The sequence below is a fragment of the Labrus mixtus genome, chromosome 13, assembly GCF_963584025.1.
Source record: "Labrus mixtus chromosome 13, fLabMix1.1, whole genome shotgun sequence".
Taxonomy (NCBI): domain Eukaryota; kingdom Metazoa; phylum Chordata; class Actinopteri; order Labriformes; family Labridae; genus Labrus; species Labrus mixtus.
The window spans coordinates 4579557-4595201 of record NC_083624.1 but is presented as its reverse complement, the minus strand read 5'-3'; the positions used below and the strand labels follow the sequence as shown (position 1 = coordinate 4595201).

The window sequence follows — 15645 nt, the reverse complement described above, 5'->3', positions numbered from 1 at the left end:
ACATATCTGCCTCTTAGTCAGTGGATAATAAAGCATAGGATTTGTTTATGTTTCGAGAGATAACGAGGTAAATGAATAACTTTATTGTCTGTATGAACAACAGAGGGGGGGGGGGGGGGGGGGGGGAATGATGGCCGAGAGCGGGGGACTTTCCCGTAATTGTACATTCATAGATGTAGAGCTGCATGTGCATTAAGGCTTTTTTAGCCAGTGAAATGAGGAGAATTATGACTTTGGGGTCAGCCACTGAGCAGGGCAGTGTAGGCCATCAGGGAAGGGGAGTAAGGGAGGGGGGGGGGGGGTGTTGCGGTTGGTGGATTGGGGAGCATGCAGGAAACTAAGAGGAACCCCGAAGAGGGCAGCTGCTAGATTTTTAATTTTTTTTTAAGCACACTGCAAGCCGCTCACCACCGCCCCCCCCACCCCCCTAACCTTGGGGTTAAGCATAGCCAAAGGCGGTGTGAACCGTGAGGCTGCCACAGTCATGCTCTGGAACTACAGTATACGGCTCTATAGCACAGTCAGCACTAACGCATGCTTTAGCCCCCAAGGCAGTCACACACAAGGACAGGCATGTACGGACAAACACACACACACACACACACAGAAATGACCTTTACAATGACTGCTCACTAATCAACATACAGAGAAGGCCGCAATGGTTAACCTTTGAACCGCCCTCCACTGGCCTTGCACCAGTGTACTAAGACAATGATAAACTAAAAGAGGAAGGTCAAGGCTTTGGCCAGGACAGTAGCATGAGAGCACTTGTGTTATTCTGTGTTGTAAATGCAGAGTACGCCAATTGCATGCAGGGTGTGTTCTATAGGCAGGTCGGAATTTTGTAGCAAGAGAATAAAAACAATGGCCCATTGGGTGTTTATTCCTCTGTGGCTGTTAGAACTTATGTTGGTAGTAACTGAACATGAGAAACATTGGTCGTAATGACCTTTTTTTTTTTTTTTTTACCCCACCACCAATATATCCTGTGCTGTTTATATATACACACACATACACGCACGCACACAAAGAAGTGTTAATGGCCTTACCTGCAGAGCTCTCTGTTCACGGCTCAGCTTGCTGGAGTCAGCATACAGCTCAGTGGTGACACATTTAAAGCGGTCGCCCACGTAGCCCGTGGAGTTTGCGATCCTCTTGGCCAGGCTGGATCTACGAGAGCCTTTAGATGAAGAGCCCTCTTCGTCGTCCTCGTCCCCTTCGCCTTGGGACTCCCCCAGGTCAACAATGCTGTCCTCCCTCTCAGTCTCTGTCTCGCTCATTTTCTCCTCCTTCATCAGCTCTGAGCAGTGCTGAGCGAGGTGGAAAGCATGGCGGCCCCTGTCCCCTTTGTCCTTACCGGCGCTGCACAGCCCAGACGTGCGGGCGCAGCGCAAAGTGCTCTGGTCTTGTTCGCCAGGGTCAGGGCTGGGGCAAGGTTCCTCCTGGCTCTCCTCCGCTTGGGCATCGTGCCCTGAAGGAGTTGATAGTTGATGAGATGTTACTCCAGGACAGACGGTGTCTTGAGGAACCTTTGTTCGCCCAAAGAGAGTTTCTGGCTGCCTGTCAGTGGGATTGGACTTCCGGGTGGGGCTCTGACCCGAGTGGATTGGATAAGGATGAGAAGGATGGTGTTGGTGTTTTGGCTCATAGTCGGTCTTTGTCGGGTTTTGGTTACTATGACAACATTCATTTTGGTTAACCTTTGCGCCGGTCTCAGCAGAGGGCTGTTTATGAACTGTTGGGGTAGACTCAATATCCGTGTCTGAGTGTACAAGGTCAATGCAGACAATCTTTTCTCTGGATGTGGCGGAGGAAAAGGAAGATTTGCTTTGACTGCCGCCGTGTCCTTGTGCTCCCTGCTCCCTATCATTCTTCAGCTGGCTTCCTTCTCCAATCTCCTTCCCGACACTGTGATCTCTGCACTCTTCCATAAATCCTCTGGACTTCTCTTGTCCCCTGGGCTTCAAAGTCCCATCTCCCTTTTCTGGAAGCTTGTTGTCCGTGTGCGCTTGCATGAGGGGATGGGCCATCTCCTGTGAGTTATACGTGAGGTATTCCCCCCCTGGTCCAGCTTGGAGGTTGTGGTAGGGTAAAGGGTGTTTTGCTGCCAGGTGGCTCGGGTAAAGGCTGTTACTGCCCAGCAACATTGGGTGAGGATAGACTGGGCCTTTCCCTGTAATTGGCAGAGAATGTAGAGCCATGCCGTCGGGGACTGGATAGTGCAGGTATCTGTTGGCATAAGCCAAACTGTGGTTCAGGTAGGCGTCATTCTGAGGAAGGTAAAGGTGGCTAGGAGGGTGACCGTTCTCCAAACAGGGCCTTTTGTAAGATGACACATCTTGGGTCGTTTCATTTCTCTTAGTTGCCAGGGAGGACTTCTCTGTTGCCTCCCTGTGGTGTCCCATGACTGCTGGATGTTCCGATTGGCCGGGGCTGTGTTTGACCCACTCGCCATTTTGTCTGGGCGACAGGGGCCTCGAGTTGACCAGAGAGGAGTGTTGGGTGGAGGGAACATTGTGGTTGGGCTCTCCTATCCGCGGACAGGACGAGCTACGTTGCTGGGGGAGGACTCTCTCCAAACCCTTGTGTTTGATGACAGACGGGGAGGAACCTTTGGCTTGTGAAAGGTCCGGATTGGGCCGCGGAGAAGGGGGCAGGCCTGGTGTGTGCTGCGTGTGGGAAGAAGGAGACGGGCTAGGTACGACCCAGGAGGAGTGTAAAGTGCTGATCATCTCTGGCCTCTCTGGGACCTTTGAAGAAGTGCTGCTGGCCACAGAGTGAGGGTGAGAGGAAGGGGACAGGGACATGTTTTCCTTAATCAGTTCTCTGCTAGGGGGGAGCCCATAGCGTGGGCCTGAAGCCATGGAATCCATCTTAACAGGGAATCCATTGGGAGGCAGCCCGAACTCAAGTATTCTCCCAGACAAATCCAACGGCTTCTCTGCCGAGTCTTTGGTTGGTTGGGTTTGGTGGGGGGGCCTCTCAAAATTTGGTTTGGAGGGCGACCTGCTGGCTCTCCTTTCAGCCCCCACGCTCCTGTGCTCGGCCGCTCCATCGCGCGGCCTGTGTTTGTGGGGGCTGGGCCGAGCGGGAGACGGCTGCTCTGACGCCATGCTGCTCACGGAGAAAGGGTGAGGAATGGACTGCGTGGACGTGGTCGAGGCAGAAATCGAGGAAGCGGAGGAGGTCGACGGTTGTCCGATCCTCGCAACCGGCCGCTGTAGATCCAGTGAATTGTCAATGAGAGCGGGGGGAGGGGGAGGTTGGGAGAGGCGAGAAGACGCATGCGGAGAGGAATCAGTCGGCGGATTGTTATTGTTCCCGCCACTGGCGTCTCTAGTGCTACTGGTGTTACTGTTGTTGCTAGGCCCCTTCCTAGAGGGAGGCCTGCTTGGTCTGCTGCTCCTGCTCGGGGATCGGTCCCTGTCCATTGCAGACTGATGGTGCTGGGCATGAGGGGAAGGTTGGTGAAGCTGCTGTGCAAATTGAGAGGCAACACCAAGCCCCTTGTCCTGGCAATGTACCAGTGTAGGAGCTACTGTGACTGCGGGAATCCTCATAGGGGGCGCCACCAGGGGTGAGGAGATGGGGGAGGGCGGGTAAGGGGGCATATAGTAAAGTCTTTCTGCTGACGCTGCAGCAGGATTCCCGCCCTGGGCTGCACACAGAGAAGCGTAGGGCAGGTGCTGAGGAAGATAGGGGTTGGGCTGGTTTAGCAAGGAGGCTTTGTACATGTTTAGAGCCGCATATTTGGACGTGTCCATAAAGGGATACATGCTCGCTTCGGGGTAGGGGCTGAGCCAGGGCAGGCGGAGATAGCCGCCGCCAGCACTTGCCAAGCCCAGATCAGACACTTTCTCTCCAGGCCCTACTCTGCGTTCCAACCCTAGACCTTCAGCTCCAGGAATCAGCATAGGCTTGTGGAGACCTGGCGGAGCGCCCTTGTAGAGGCCGAGGTACCCATTAGTGTGCTTACGACTGTCCAGAGGGCCGTCAGGCTTGTAGATGAGCTCCGGGAGACCGTCCCGGTTGTAACCAAGGGGAAGGCCGGACTCTCGGCTCTTCTCCACTGGCAGGGCTCTGATCCCGGGGTACACAACCCCACTGTGGAGACGGAGACCATCATGCATTAGAGTGCCTCTGTCCAGCCCCATGGCTGCCAGTGGTGTTAACCTTGCATCCACCTACATCGAAGAAAAAAAAAAAAAAAGAAGCCAGAAATGTTAATTTGCATATTGTCGCAGAAGTCACATCCCTAAAAGATCATCTGGAAAATATGATGCTGAGAAAAACACAATTGCTGCTGAAAAAGCATTAACAGCTTCTTTGCCTTCCAGGGTTAAATGCGTGCAAACACAATTATAATAATGACTTGTATGACAGATTTAAACAGTACTAAGGAAGAGCAATGAGGACTTGCCATGTTTTGTGTAAAGTGGCTGCCTTGTCTTAGTTCCAGGTTGGTTTGTGTCTCAGCATCGACATCACGAACAGATGTTGCCCTGTGGAGGTAAGCAAAGAGTCACCAGTCAGTGTGCTGGCTCGGTCACATGCATACAAACACACCACAGCTTGGTCTTGGTCCCAGTGCCAAAAAAAAGTGATAAGTGAGTAAAAAGTTGAAGTTTATAAAACGTAAAGCTTCAAATTATAAAGAAATCAGGTATTGGACATCCCTTAATTTCTGCTGATGTAGATAATAAACATTTACATTGTTGCTATTTATCAAATCAAACGTGGCATAGGGAGCCAGGTCTAAATAAAAAAAGAAAGATAATAGACTATGGTAACCACTCTACCTCTCACACACACCACTCCGCTAAAATAGTCGCTACAGATGAAAGCACCGTGCGGGCCCCCCTTTCCCTCCCATCCGTCAACACCCCCCCCCCCTCCCCTGAAGCCCATCCTTCTCACCCTGTGGGCTAGACGTGCATTGTGGTTGCTGTTTCTATTCAGTCACGTTCCCCACACACTGGTTAGTCTGTGCCCCCTTTGACCTGCTCTCTCGGCTGCCTCGACCAGTGGAGCGCGGAAAGATTATAGATCAGAGACCACTACGGTGGGGGGGGGGGGGGACCATTTACCGCCCGCCAACACGGAGCAGTAGATCAACAAACACACCAACAAATGCATGCAAAAAAAAGCACAGCATTACAGAGAGAGATAAGAAAGAACTAAGAAAAGGAAACACAACCAACCACTTTGAGACGGCTTAACAGAGAGGACACGTATGAAGACTAAAATGACTTTTGAAGTTTAAATGCATTTTCTTTTTTCTAAATAACTGTAGGAATTACAATCGGCACATAAACAAAAACAATAAGATCTCTTCACGATCTTCAATCTGCTATTGTTTAAATTTTCAGTTTCTTAAGAGCATAACAGAGCTTTTATTTTATGGGATAAGAAATATGCTATAAGAAGAGAACTTTCAGTAATTCATCAGCACAACAAATGAATCACCTTTAAAAAGTTGACAAATGTATAAATTGGGCTTTAACATTTAATATATGCCATCATCAGATGGGTCTACAATTTTTTATACAAGAAAAGATTTGAATTTATAAGAGTCAATGTGCACTTGTTAATACCCTCAAAGTAAGGAACACCTTGTAAACAGTATTTCAAAGGTGACCTTGCTTCTGCATCTAAATAAGAGGACATCACAATTATCTGAGAATAAACAGGTGAAAAGGAAAAATATGAAAACAACAAAAAATGGCTTTAACTAAAGGACAAACTGAGACAGTCCAGAGTCCAGACCACTTCCCAGTCTTGTCGAGTCAAATCCTTTACAGTTATTTAGTCATCCTAAATCATGGGTCTAGAGGCTGGTTCAAGCAGGTGAACGATCAATTGTTTTTCGCCCCCAGTTGGAAGACTTAAAAAAGAAGAAAGTTTGAGGTTGAATATCGTTGAGGTCGATTTTCTGCGAGCCAGAGATGTTAGGGAAGCCAAAGCAGGAATAAGGTGGGAGATAAGAGTGAGGGAAGTGCCTTAAAATAGTAAAAGTGAAGCCTCCCTGTGCTCTGCTGAGAGCAACAGAGACTCTCTGCTCCTCCATCATCGCAGAGAAACGCCTCTGAGCCTCGCTGCCGTGCCGCTGGCATGCCACTTTTATTGCTGTGACCTGGGGCCCATTAATCAGCCTGTAGCGGGCCCCTCGGCACAGCTCCTCCCATCCCCCCCCCCCCCCCTAACACAGCTCCCCGGGGCCATTCCTGCCTCAACAACTTCCCCGTGTGACAGAACTGTAACGGTGTACATGTGTGGGTAAAAAATATCACAATGTGGAGCTCTACCGCCCGATTTCTGCACATTAAACAGACATGAACGAGAAACAAAATCACTCATGTCTCCTCTATTTCTATACGGTTGCCTCTCTGCGGTGTCTCTCACACACCGGCTCCTCAATGAGACCAAGCATGATAAAAAAAATAAGCTCCTTACACAAACGCAGATATTCATCACATGGACATTCTGTTCAACCTGTAAGCCAAACCCTCACTGGGAGATCACCGTCTTTCAATAAAGAAAACATTTTCTTACATTAAAAACACAGCTGTGAGACGAGTCAAGGGTGAATATGCGCTCACATTCGGGTCAGCTAAAACAGAAAGACCGGTCTGGTTTCTTAAGCCCTGTTATTACTTCACAACGTAAACCAGCAGGCTGTCCTGATGACCGAGTATTTTCAGTGCTCACGGCACCCGTCATTTTCATGAAATTAATGGCAGCCCTAGCGAAGATGAGAGGCCGCATCAGGAACTCAAGGTCAGGACCGTGCACTTGATGACACTCTGCATGCACCCACAGACATAAAAGCTGTGTGTTTTTTGGATCGCATGGAACCTTGTAAGCTTTCTGAAGCGCACATATATAAATTCAAAATCGTGCCAAAAAAATGCACGTGTGCAAAAAAAAAAAACACTCACTTATTTTATCAATAGCCTGGCAATGCTTTTGTGAAACGTGTCTCTGAGGGGGAATTGGAGCACAATAATGCGGTTAAGGTAGCCAGAGTAAACTTCTTCAGGCATCTGATTCCACTTTCTTCCTTCCTGATACTGTAAATCAATGGTTCACAACCTTTTTTTTGCCTCATGACCCCACTTTGACTTCCCTACACACAGCTTTTTGCAAAAATCAATGTTTTCATTTATGTGATCGTTTTTCCTACTATGTTGAAACTAAACATTAATTTTAGACTTCTTTTAGGCTATTTTGAGCATTTCATTCCTGCACAACGGATGTCAGAAAGACTCATACGTTTCTTGTTTTGGCATTGGCTCTGGTCCACATGTAGCCTGTGTTTGATATGCTTTAATATATAATGTATTTTTTATTGATCAATTAATACAAATTTCAGGCGACCCCATTTCAACGCCATCCAAATCCGGACCCAAAAGGTTGAGAAAGCCTGCTGTAAATTAATATTATGGCGTTTGATTTTCTCAATGAAACTGAAGAACAGTTTGAATCCTTTAAATTACAAGACTGTCAGCATGAATTTAATGTCACTGATGACTTCCTGCATTTCTAACGCATGTGATAATCCACTACAAGACACTGAAGATACATTTGACAGAAGGTAAAGCTGTGTGCTGCTTTGCAATAATAAAAAACAAAAGATATTCACATCTGGGGGGCCCTTGAAGTCTATGAAAGGGTTTTTTTTTTTATGATTATGCACTTTAATTCTAAGCATTAAAATAGCTTTATGCATTAGTAGTAGCCTATAAACCGGGAGAAATGCTTCCAAAATGTCAGAAAATTAGTGAAAGGGCATGGCCATGAGAAAGTGTGGAGAGAATATCACAGGAGGGGGAAGAAGAGGCAGCGTGTTGACGCTCGTCCCCGCTGCTAAGAATAGTTTGCGCAACAAACAGCTCCCGTCGGCGGTCCAATCTATCACAGCAGTCGGCAGCAGCAACGGCAGGCAGGGGGGGGGGGGGGGGGGGAGAGGAGGGGGGAGTAGAGGGGGAGAGCGCAGCGGTCGGAGCTGCGTTTATAAAGCAGACCGCTGGAGCGAAGCCCCGACTCGCATCATTTAACAGAAAACCACCGGGTGTTTCAGCAGAACCTCATATGGCTCTGCATGTATCCAAGCTTTTTTTTTTGTGTGTGTTTTTTTTTTAGGTAGACGAAGCAAACAAAAGAGAGAGAGAGAGACCGATAACAAGAGGCAAAAAAACGGAGGGAGAGAGAATAAACCCAATGCTCCTTCTTTTCCCTCGTTTCCTGTTTTTGACGACAATGACCTGAACTCTGCGTGACCTGCGGTGTGTGCGCCGGCAACAGATCATCATTTCCTCCCTGGGCTGGGGGCCTCTTGGATTGACCGTGCAGCGCAGCGTGTGTGTGTGTGTGCACCATTTAAGATGCGTGTGTGTGTGAAGGAGACACAGAGCAAGGTCGATGAGAGTTTGAGAGATGGCTGTGTCCCCCATTAGCATTTGCTTGTCTCTGCACAAGTTGAGAAATGACAAACTAACGCAGATGTGATTGGCTGGATGGTCAGTGTTTGAAGTTTTAACGGGATATAGTGAGTCTGGCTGTGCAGTGCAGTGCACCCTCTCTCTCTCTTTGTCCCTGGAGCTTTGCCAGACTCTCTGAAGCGCAGAGGTCCGATCAGCTCTAAAAAAAAAAAAATGCAGTGTGACGCAGGATAATCTCCACAGCGGAGGGGGTGGGGGGCATAAACACGGATTAAATGCGGGAGCGCGCGCACACTTCTTCCACACAATTTTCACAACCCCATACGCACCAACATGAGTGTGTGTGTGCGCGTGTGTGTGTCCACAACGACAGCCGTACTGAGCGCAAAACGGAGGAACAGACCAAAACTAGAGCCTGGGGGGGGGGGGGGGGGCACAGACACCCAGCAGCACCCACCCTGATTATCAGGCTGACACGTGCCAACGGGTTCGATTATTGTCTCAAACTGTAATCTCTGTCAAAATTGACACAGAGTTAGTAAGACTGTGATTGAACAGACACAGAGAAGCTGAGTGGGAGACGGAGCAGATTAAACGCTGTACAGAGAGAGAGACAGAGAGAGAGAGAGAGAGAGAGCGCAGCAGCCAGCGGCGTCTCTTCAGCTGTCACATTATCAGCGACCGAGCTGTAAACAAGGGGGGCCCCCCTGCGTCCTCCCGGGCCCGCTGCACAGCCGCGTGCAAGTCGGTGCACGGTTCAATTCCCCACCCCTCGGCAGCACGGCCGTCAACAACGGCCACATTGTGAGCCCCCCTCCCCCCCCCTCCACCGTGCTGTCACCAGGGCCCGGGCGGCGGCTGCTCAACTTGGCTCTATTCATCCCGAGCCAAATGGCGACTAAATGGCCCCTTTATGCCACCAAAGGAGCCCGATTGTAACGGGGATGCGCACGCACGAGTCGGCCCGCGTTTACCGGGAGGTTTTCTTGACTCTCCTTTGAAACTGCTCGCGTTGCTTTCATGTGTTGGATGTTCCAAATGAAAGCACATGACTGCTAAAGGACTGATCCGCCTCCATATGACCCCTCCTCCCTCCCCCTCCTCCTTATATAGGATGAATCGTCTGTTTAAAGAGGAGGCCTAATGATTGGTGCGTAAAGACGTTAATTAAGCTAAATGACCGTCGGTTGATTTAAACCAGGCTTCACACATCGCCTGCATATCAGCTTGAAAAAAGGTCACACGTGTTACTGTGAGGGAAAATAAGCCCCTAGGTCCTCTTCTTTTTACGGGGCTAATTGTTTTACTGTGGAGATACGGAGCCTCGTGATGATTCCCCAAGTCGAGGTCAAAAAGCTTTCCTCGCCAAACATGCGCGTCATGTGCCATCCCCAAAGCAGACCGCAGCATTCCTGCTTTGAAGATGTGGGTGTAATAAAGTCGTATCTATCGCCATCATCCCGCTGCGCTGCCAGCCGTCTGTGGGATTTCATCAGATAGAAATGCCCGAGGCACAGATATCTAAAAAAAAACAAAAAAAACGAGGAAGCCTGATGGAGGCAGGAGGAGAGGGGGGCGCGAGGTGTGTGCCATCATTACTGCGATGCTTAATCAATCTTCCGATAGGCCAGAGTGAGGTCAGGAAACTAAAGAGAGATTTAGATGCATATCACGTCGAGGAAGTTCATCTAACATGCATGCAGCACAGCTATGTTGCTTTTGGACGCAGGATTAACAAATGGGTAAGTAAAATGTCTAAAACAGATCCGGTGCGTAAGAGCTGATGTAATATCTGTTTCATCTGCCAGACAATTAGGCATAGTGTAGTAAAAGAAAATCATAATGTAAGATGCGTTGTTTTGTCCGCCTCTGTACGGGGGGGGGGGGGGGGGGGGGGGGGCGACGACGACAGCGCAGGAGGTCGTCACATCTCTGCGGGGAAGTGATCCGTGCGCTCCAGACCTCGTCGAAACTAAAAGCTTTGTGGAGCGCTGAGAGAGAGGGAGCGAAATAGAGAGGAGGAGGGAGGAGGGGGAGGAGGCAGGGAGGGAGGAGGGGAGGGCGGCTCTCCCGTTTCATCGCGAGGTCCCGGGAGGCCAGCACGGAGCATAGCTTCAATCAAACCGTGACGTCTCCTCCGGGAGCTGCGCAGCGCCTGGAAAACCGATCTCTCCTCGGCTCTCCTGCCGTGCCTCCGCTTTTTGTTCACACGCAGCAGCAGCAGCAGCAGCAGCAGCAGCGAGCGCAGCGCCGGCAGCGAAGAGTCTGTTGTTTTTATATCCAGGCGTAAAGCGAGAGCGAGAGTAGAGGAGGGGGGGGAGAAACAAGCGCGACAACAGTAAGACAGACCTCGTGCCTCCGAATGGATTTGAAACCAGCGTTTATTTAACACTGCTTCTTCCCCGCGTATAATCCAACACAGATTAGATTTAATATGCAAAAGCCGTCTCGTGTTTTTTATTGACGTGCTCTCTCTTGTCTGCTCGTAATATTCCCCGCGTGCTCCCCCATTGATTAGAAAAAGCGGGGGAAACAGCAGGTTAATGAGTTTAGAATGGAAGTGATGCGATTGTCCCCGCGTGCACGCTGCTGACACCCCACGGAGCCTCTGCGCTGACACATCCACTGTCACACATCACTCAGCATGACAATGGGGGCCCCAGCAGGCACGAGGCATGATGTGTACTTCAGGTGCACCCCCCCCCCCCCCCCCTCAATGTGAACACGTTTGTGAACTCTCAACAACTGGACATTTCTTCGCAAAACTCTGCGTAAAAGTGGGATTTTTAATGCTTTCAATGTAAGTTTGTGTAACTTAGGAGACAGAATGCTGAATTCAAAGTAAACCTTTTGATAGCAATCGTTTTAATAATTATAATAAAATACATACGCTGTAATAGAAGCCCCCTGTTTTGTTTGGAGATCACCCATAAACATCACTTTGACACCTCACAGGCCTGGGCAATAAAACACTGTTTTTGGAAGAAGTGTGAAGTCCTCTCACACGAGAAAAAAAAAAGGGGAGAGAGAGAAAATAAATCAAGTGTGTCAATCTCTGGTAAGCAGCCCTCCTCCCCCTCCCCCCTCTCTCTGTTCCAACACCTGGAAAACAGATCAGCCCTGCACTGACATCACAGCGCGCAGTGGAAAAATGATGCGCAAAAACAGTCCAACGGGGCACCCTATAAATAAACTCTGCCCACACAAAATGTGAAGCATTTGTTCAACGCTTCCACAACATGCAGCACTAGGGGGGGAGGGGGGGACTTTTTGAAAAGGTCCCCTTTTTGAATAGGCCTATATCTTTGCAACAAAGTCTGTGTACTGAGTGATAGCAAGAGGACAGAGAGGGGGCATTTAGGGGGATGACGACCACATTATTCAACAAATGACCTCCACTTGATTAGACGTTATTGATAAAGGAAAATCAAGCAACAAGAAGACCAACCAAACCTAAACATATCTGAATTAATCTGTACCATGCCTTTGGACCTTGACATCCAGCTACAATCCACCAAAACGTACTAAAAGTAAAGGATTACGAAAGAATGGTAATCTCAGCGTGTTGCTTGGACAGTTTGCTAATTAGCTCTCCATGGATAATTGTTCCTAATGCTCATAAGTGATTATTTTAAACAGCCTTCCAAAAAACTCCAGATATCCTATGTGTTTGGAATCTCTTTTTTTTTTTTTTTTAACTATTTCATCATATTTCATTTGAAATGTAGCCTATAACAACTGTGCGTTTTTTCATCTCCATACCAATGGAGACCGGGGTTTCATTTAAATACAATTAATCTTTTATTCCGCAGCAAATCCCCCCCTGAAGTAGCCTCCACCCACCCACCCCCACCACCTTTTAATCCCCCTTGCTCTCCCCCTCCCGTGAAAAGATTCCCAACACGAGGTCTCTCACACAACTCCAAACCTGCTCTGCGCGATATTACGAGATTCTCTTCTTCTACTGTATATCCTGCGCAGATTGCCTGCCGGGGCTGAAGTGCGCTTTTAGTAGCTGCTTCCCTCACTAAGCTCGTCAATGAGCTGGAGCCAGCCAATATGAGGCACATCGATCGTCCTAAGAGAGCGTCCCCTAATTAGTGCCTGTGTGGCTCCAGGACAGACGGCAGGAGGAGGGGAGGAAAACTCCCGCGATATGAGCCGATCTCTCCAGCGATGGAAAAGTGAAGTCCTGACAAAAAGGAGATTTTAAAAGTACCCGGTTATAGAAGCTGCTTTGCTGATCGTGACTTTGAGGGTACACAACCATAGGAAGAAGCTTTGACAATCGTTAGGAAAGAGGATTCTCTTTGAAACGCATCCAAAACGGCTCGCAGCACGTATTTCAATGAAACAGCAACTTTATGAGAAGTGGTCGCCCACCATTGGTGCAAGTCGAGGATGACCGTATAAGGGAGTCAAAACTAAGTGTTTCAAACTTGAGATTGGCAGAATAGAAAGAAGTGGATTAGATTAAAGATGTGTCCATCCAATCAAAGAAGAAATCATACAAACATAAACAGTACATGTTTCAACTATTTCGAATATACCAAAGAGAGCATCCCGTATCGGTGCAGGGTGGGGAGGAGGGGGGGTGTCCAAACTGGCGCTACATGGATCCTCCGTTCGCAAAGGATTTTCCCCAGCAATGCAAGGACGAGTCACACAGCGTGCGTGCAAGAGAGAGAAGACAACAGACTGCAGAGCAAGAGCAAAGTCAGAGCGGAGAGAACACCTGCAAGACATGAAGCGAGAGCGAGACGGCCTGTGTGTGTGCGTGTGTGTGTGTGTGTGTGTGTGTGTGTGTGTGTGTGTGTGTGTGTGTGTGTGTGTGTGTGTGAGTGAGTGTGTGAGAGAGAGAGAGGGAGAGGGAGAGAGAGATTTGTTTGGCACGATGCCAGAGCGGTTTCCATCAACTAGACAGGAAGGTGAGCGGTGTAGCCCCCCCAACACACACACACACCTTTTCCCAACACTACCTTTGGGGCTGATGAGCCGACTGATCAACGTCTTCTCTGTCCAAACAATCCCCCCTACCCCCAAACACACACACACACACACACACACACACACACACACACACACACAGCTGTCACACGTACGTACACACACACACACACACACACACACACAGCTGTCACACGTACGTACGTACACACACACACACACACACACACACACACACAGCTGTCACACGTACACGTACACACACACACCCCGGGGATGCCCTCCAACTGAACTGAACCGTGTATAAGCGGAGCAGCACCGCTCGCTTCCCTTTGGCAGGGCGAGGCTGAATTCCGTAACCTTGTTTAGCGCAGAAGCTCCGTGTGCGCGCACACACGCGCGCACACACACACACACTCCCACCCCTTCGCCCCACAGACACACACACACACACAGTCACTCAGCAGAGTGCGAAAAGCCTGAATATTCACCGTCGAGCACGGCGCCGCTTTCAAGTCCGCTAATCTCTGGGACGTCCTCCTCCTCCTCCTCCTCCTCCGCCCGCCTCACAGGACAGTTGTTAAAATAAAAAAAATAAAAAAAGAGGCCAAGATCACGGTCGGATCATTTATGAGTGTGCGCGTGTGTTATTTATCAAGCACATGCCACTGCCCCGCCGAAACGCACAAAGACCACCCTATGCGCTATTCTTAGAAGTGGCCGATCCTTTCTCGGTCTCTTGCGCACAACACCGGGCAACACCGTTTAGATTTAACCTCCACGAGAAGAAGACGATGTTTGATCCAACACACACACACAGTTTGGAAACAAAGCTTCAAAGCATCTTGACTTTTTTTTTTTTTTTTTTTTTTACAGTAGACTTGTTCTGACAAAATAAACAAAAAGCAGTGTTCTACCATCACAAGAGAATTCCACATCGCAGTGACAAGTGAAGTCAAATTTTAAAAAAGTACATTTTTTCCTGTGACATTGATTGTCTCACCTGGTTAATTGCCAATAGTTCCAGCCGTCGTCCGTGCGCTACAACTCAACGCCTTTTTCCTGTTTTTCCAAGTTAACTGGGAGGACAGCGAGTCGTGCGTAAACGTAGACTAACCCGGTTACGGTCCTGCTCGCTGGAGACAATCCCGACCGGAGGAGGGGGGGGAGAAAAAAAAAACAACCAAAAGTGTCTAACAGGTTATCCACTTGTCACGAAACAAAACAAGTCGAACATAAAATCTCTCGCTTTCTTGTTCTATTGTCTACAGGAAACTCTCATCCATTAGCCTTTTATTTCAAACGGACTTTTTCCTGCTGCTGCAAATGTCACTTCTGTTGCCATAAAGCAACAAAAAAAAAGATCCTGCTCGGAGGGAAGAAGAAAAAAAAACAAACGTCCGGAGAGAGAGAGAGAGAGAGAGAGAGAAATCCCACAAAAAAGAAAAAAATCCGTTATGGTCCTTTAAGTCGTGGGAGCCTCTTGTGCCCGTGCGGCCCGGGCCCCCTCACAGGATACAGGTGGCGAGGTTCGTCGGACTCGCGGAGAAATTAATTCAGCTCTGCCGTACCTCGCAGCAGCAGCGCCATGTTGGGTTTCAGCGGAGCACGCCGTTGCTCGGAAAAAAAAGCCCCCTCTCTCTCCCGCTCTCCCGTCACTACATGTCCTCCTCTCCGTCCCCCCCGATTCCGTGTCTGGGAAAGGTTTGCTGAAGGTTAATCCGTGGAGCTTTCTGTCCCGCGTTTTTCTTTCTCTTCTGAGCGGAGACAGAGAGAGTGAGAGAGAACACAAACCCCGGATCGCACCGAGGACGCGCGGAGCTGTACGGGGAGTGCCGCACAGAATGGATGAACGCTGCCGAGACCGAGCGACTCGCTCCACTCCCACTCGCGCAGACTCTACCCAGAAGGCCAGTCGGGAGACCGCAATTACCATAAGCCTCAAGCGCACGGCACTGGCTGCGCGCGCACGCACACACACTGAGACACACACAAACAAGAGTGAAACACACACACACACACACACACACACACACACACACACACACACACACACACACACACACACACACACACACACACACACACACAAGCTCCGCTGAAAGTCCAATTCAAGGAACAGGCGAGGTTTTATCAGCGGAAGAACGGCAGAAGACACATTCAAAATGTTGATGCCACAACAGTTCAGCAAATATTTAGAAGATTTTTGATAATTATAAGTTACAATTGAGGACAACCACACGCAGATACGCACACA

The 15645-nt window shown here is 49.1% G+C and overlaps 1 protein-coding gene across 2 annotated transcripts in view; it reads right to left on the bottom strand.

The window, feature by feature from the left end:
- The window catches only part of bcor (BCL6 corepressor), a 33655-nt gene extending 18360 nt beyond the window's left edge, over nt 1-15295 (bottom strand). Inside the window, exons 1-3 of one of the 2 annotated variants that reach the window (XM_061053254.1) lie at nt 14392-15295; nt 4421-4502; nt 1050-4184 (exon numbers count right to left, since the gene is read on the bottom strand). In XM_061053254.1, coding sequence (XP_060909237.1) covers nt 1050-4184; nt 4421-4423 — 3138 coding nt within the window. In that variant the 5' untranslated portion in view covers nt 4424-4502; nt 14392-15295. The remainder of the gene's footprint in view (nt 1-1049; nt 4185-4420; nt 4503-14391) is intronic. The other variant, XM_061053255.1, reaches the window with a different exon arrangement.
- Between the last annotated feature and the right edge of the window lie 350 nt (nt 15296-15645).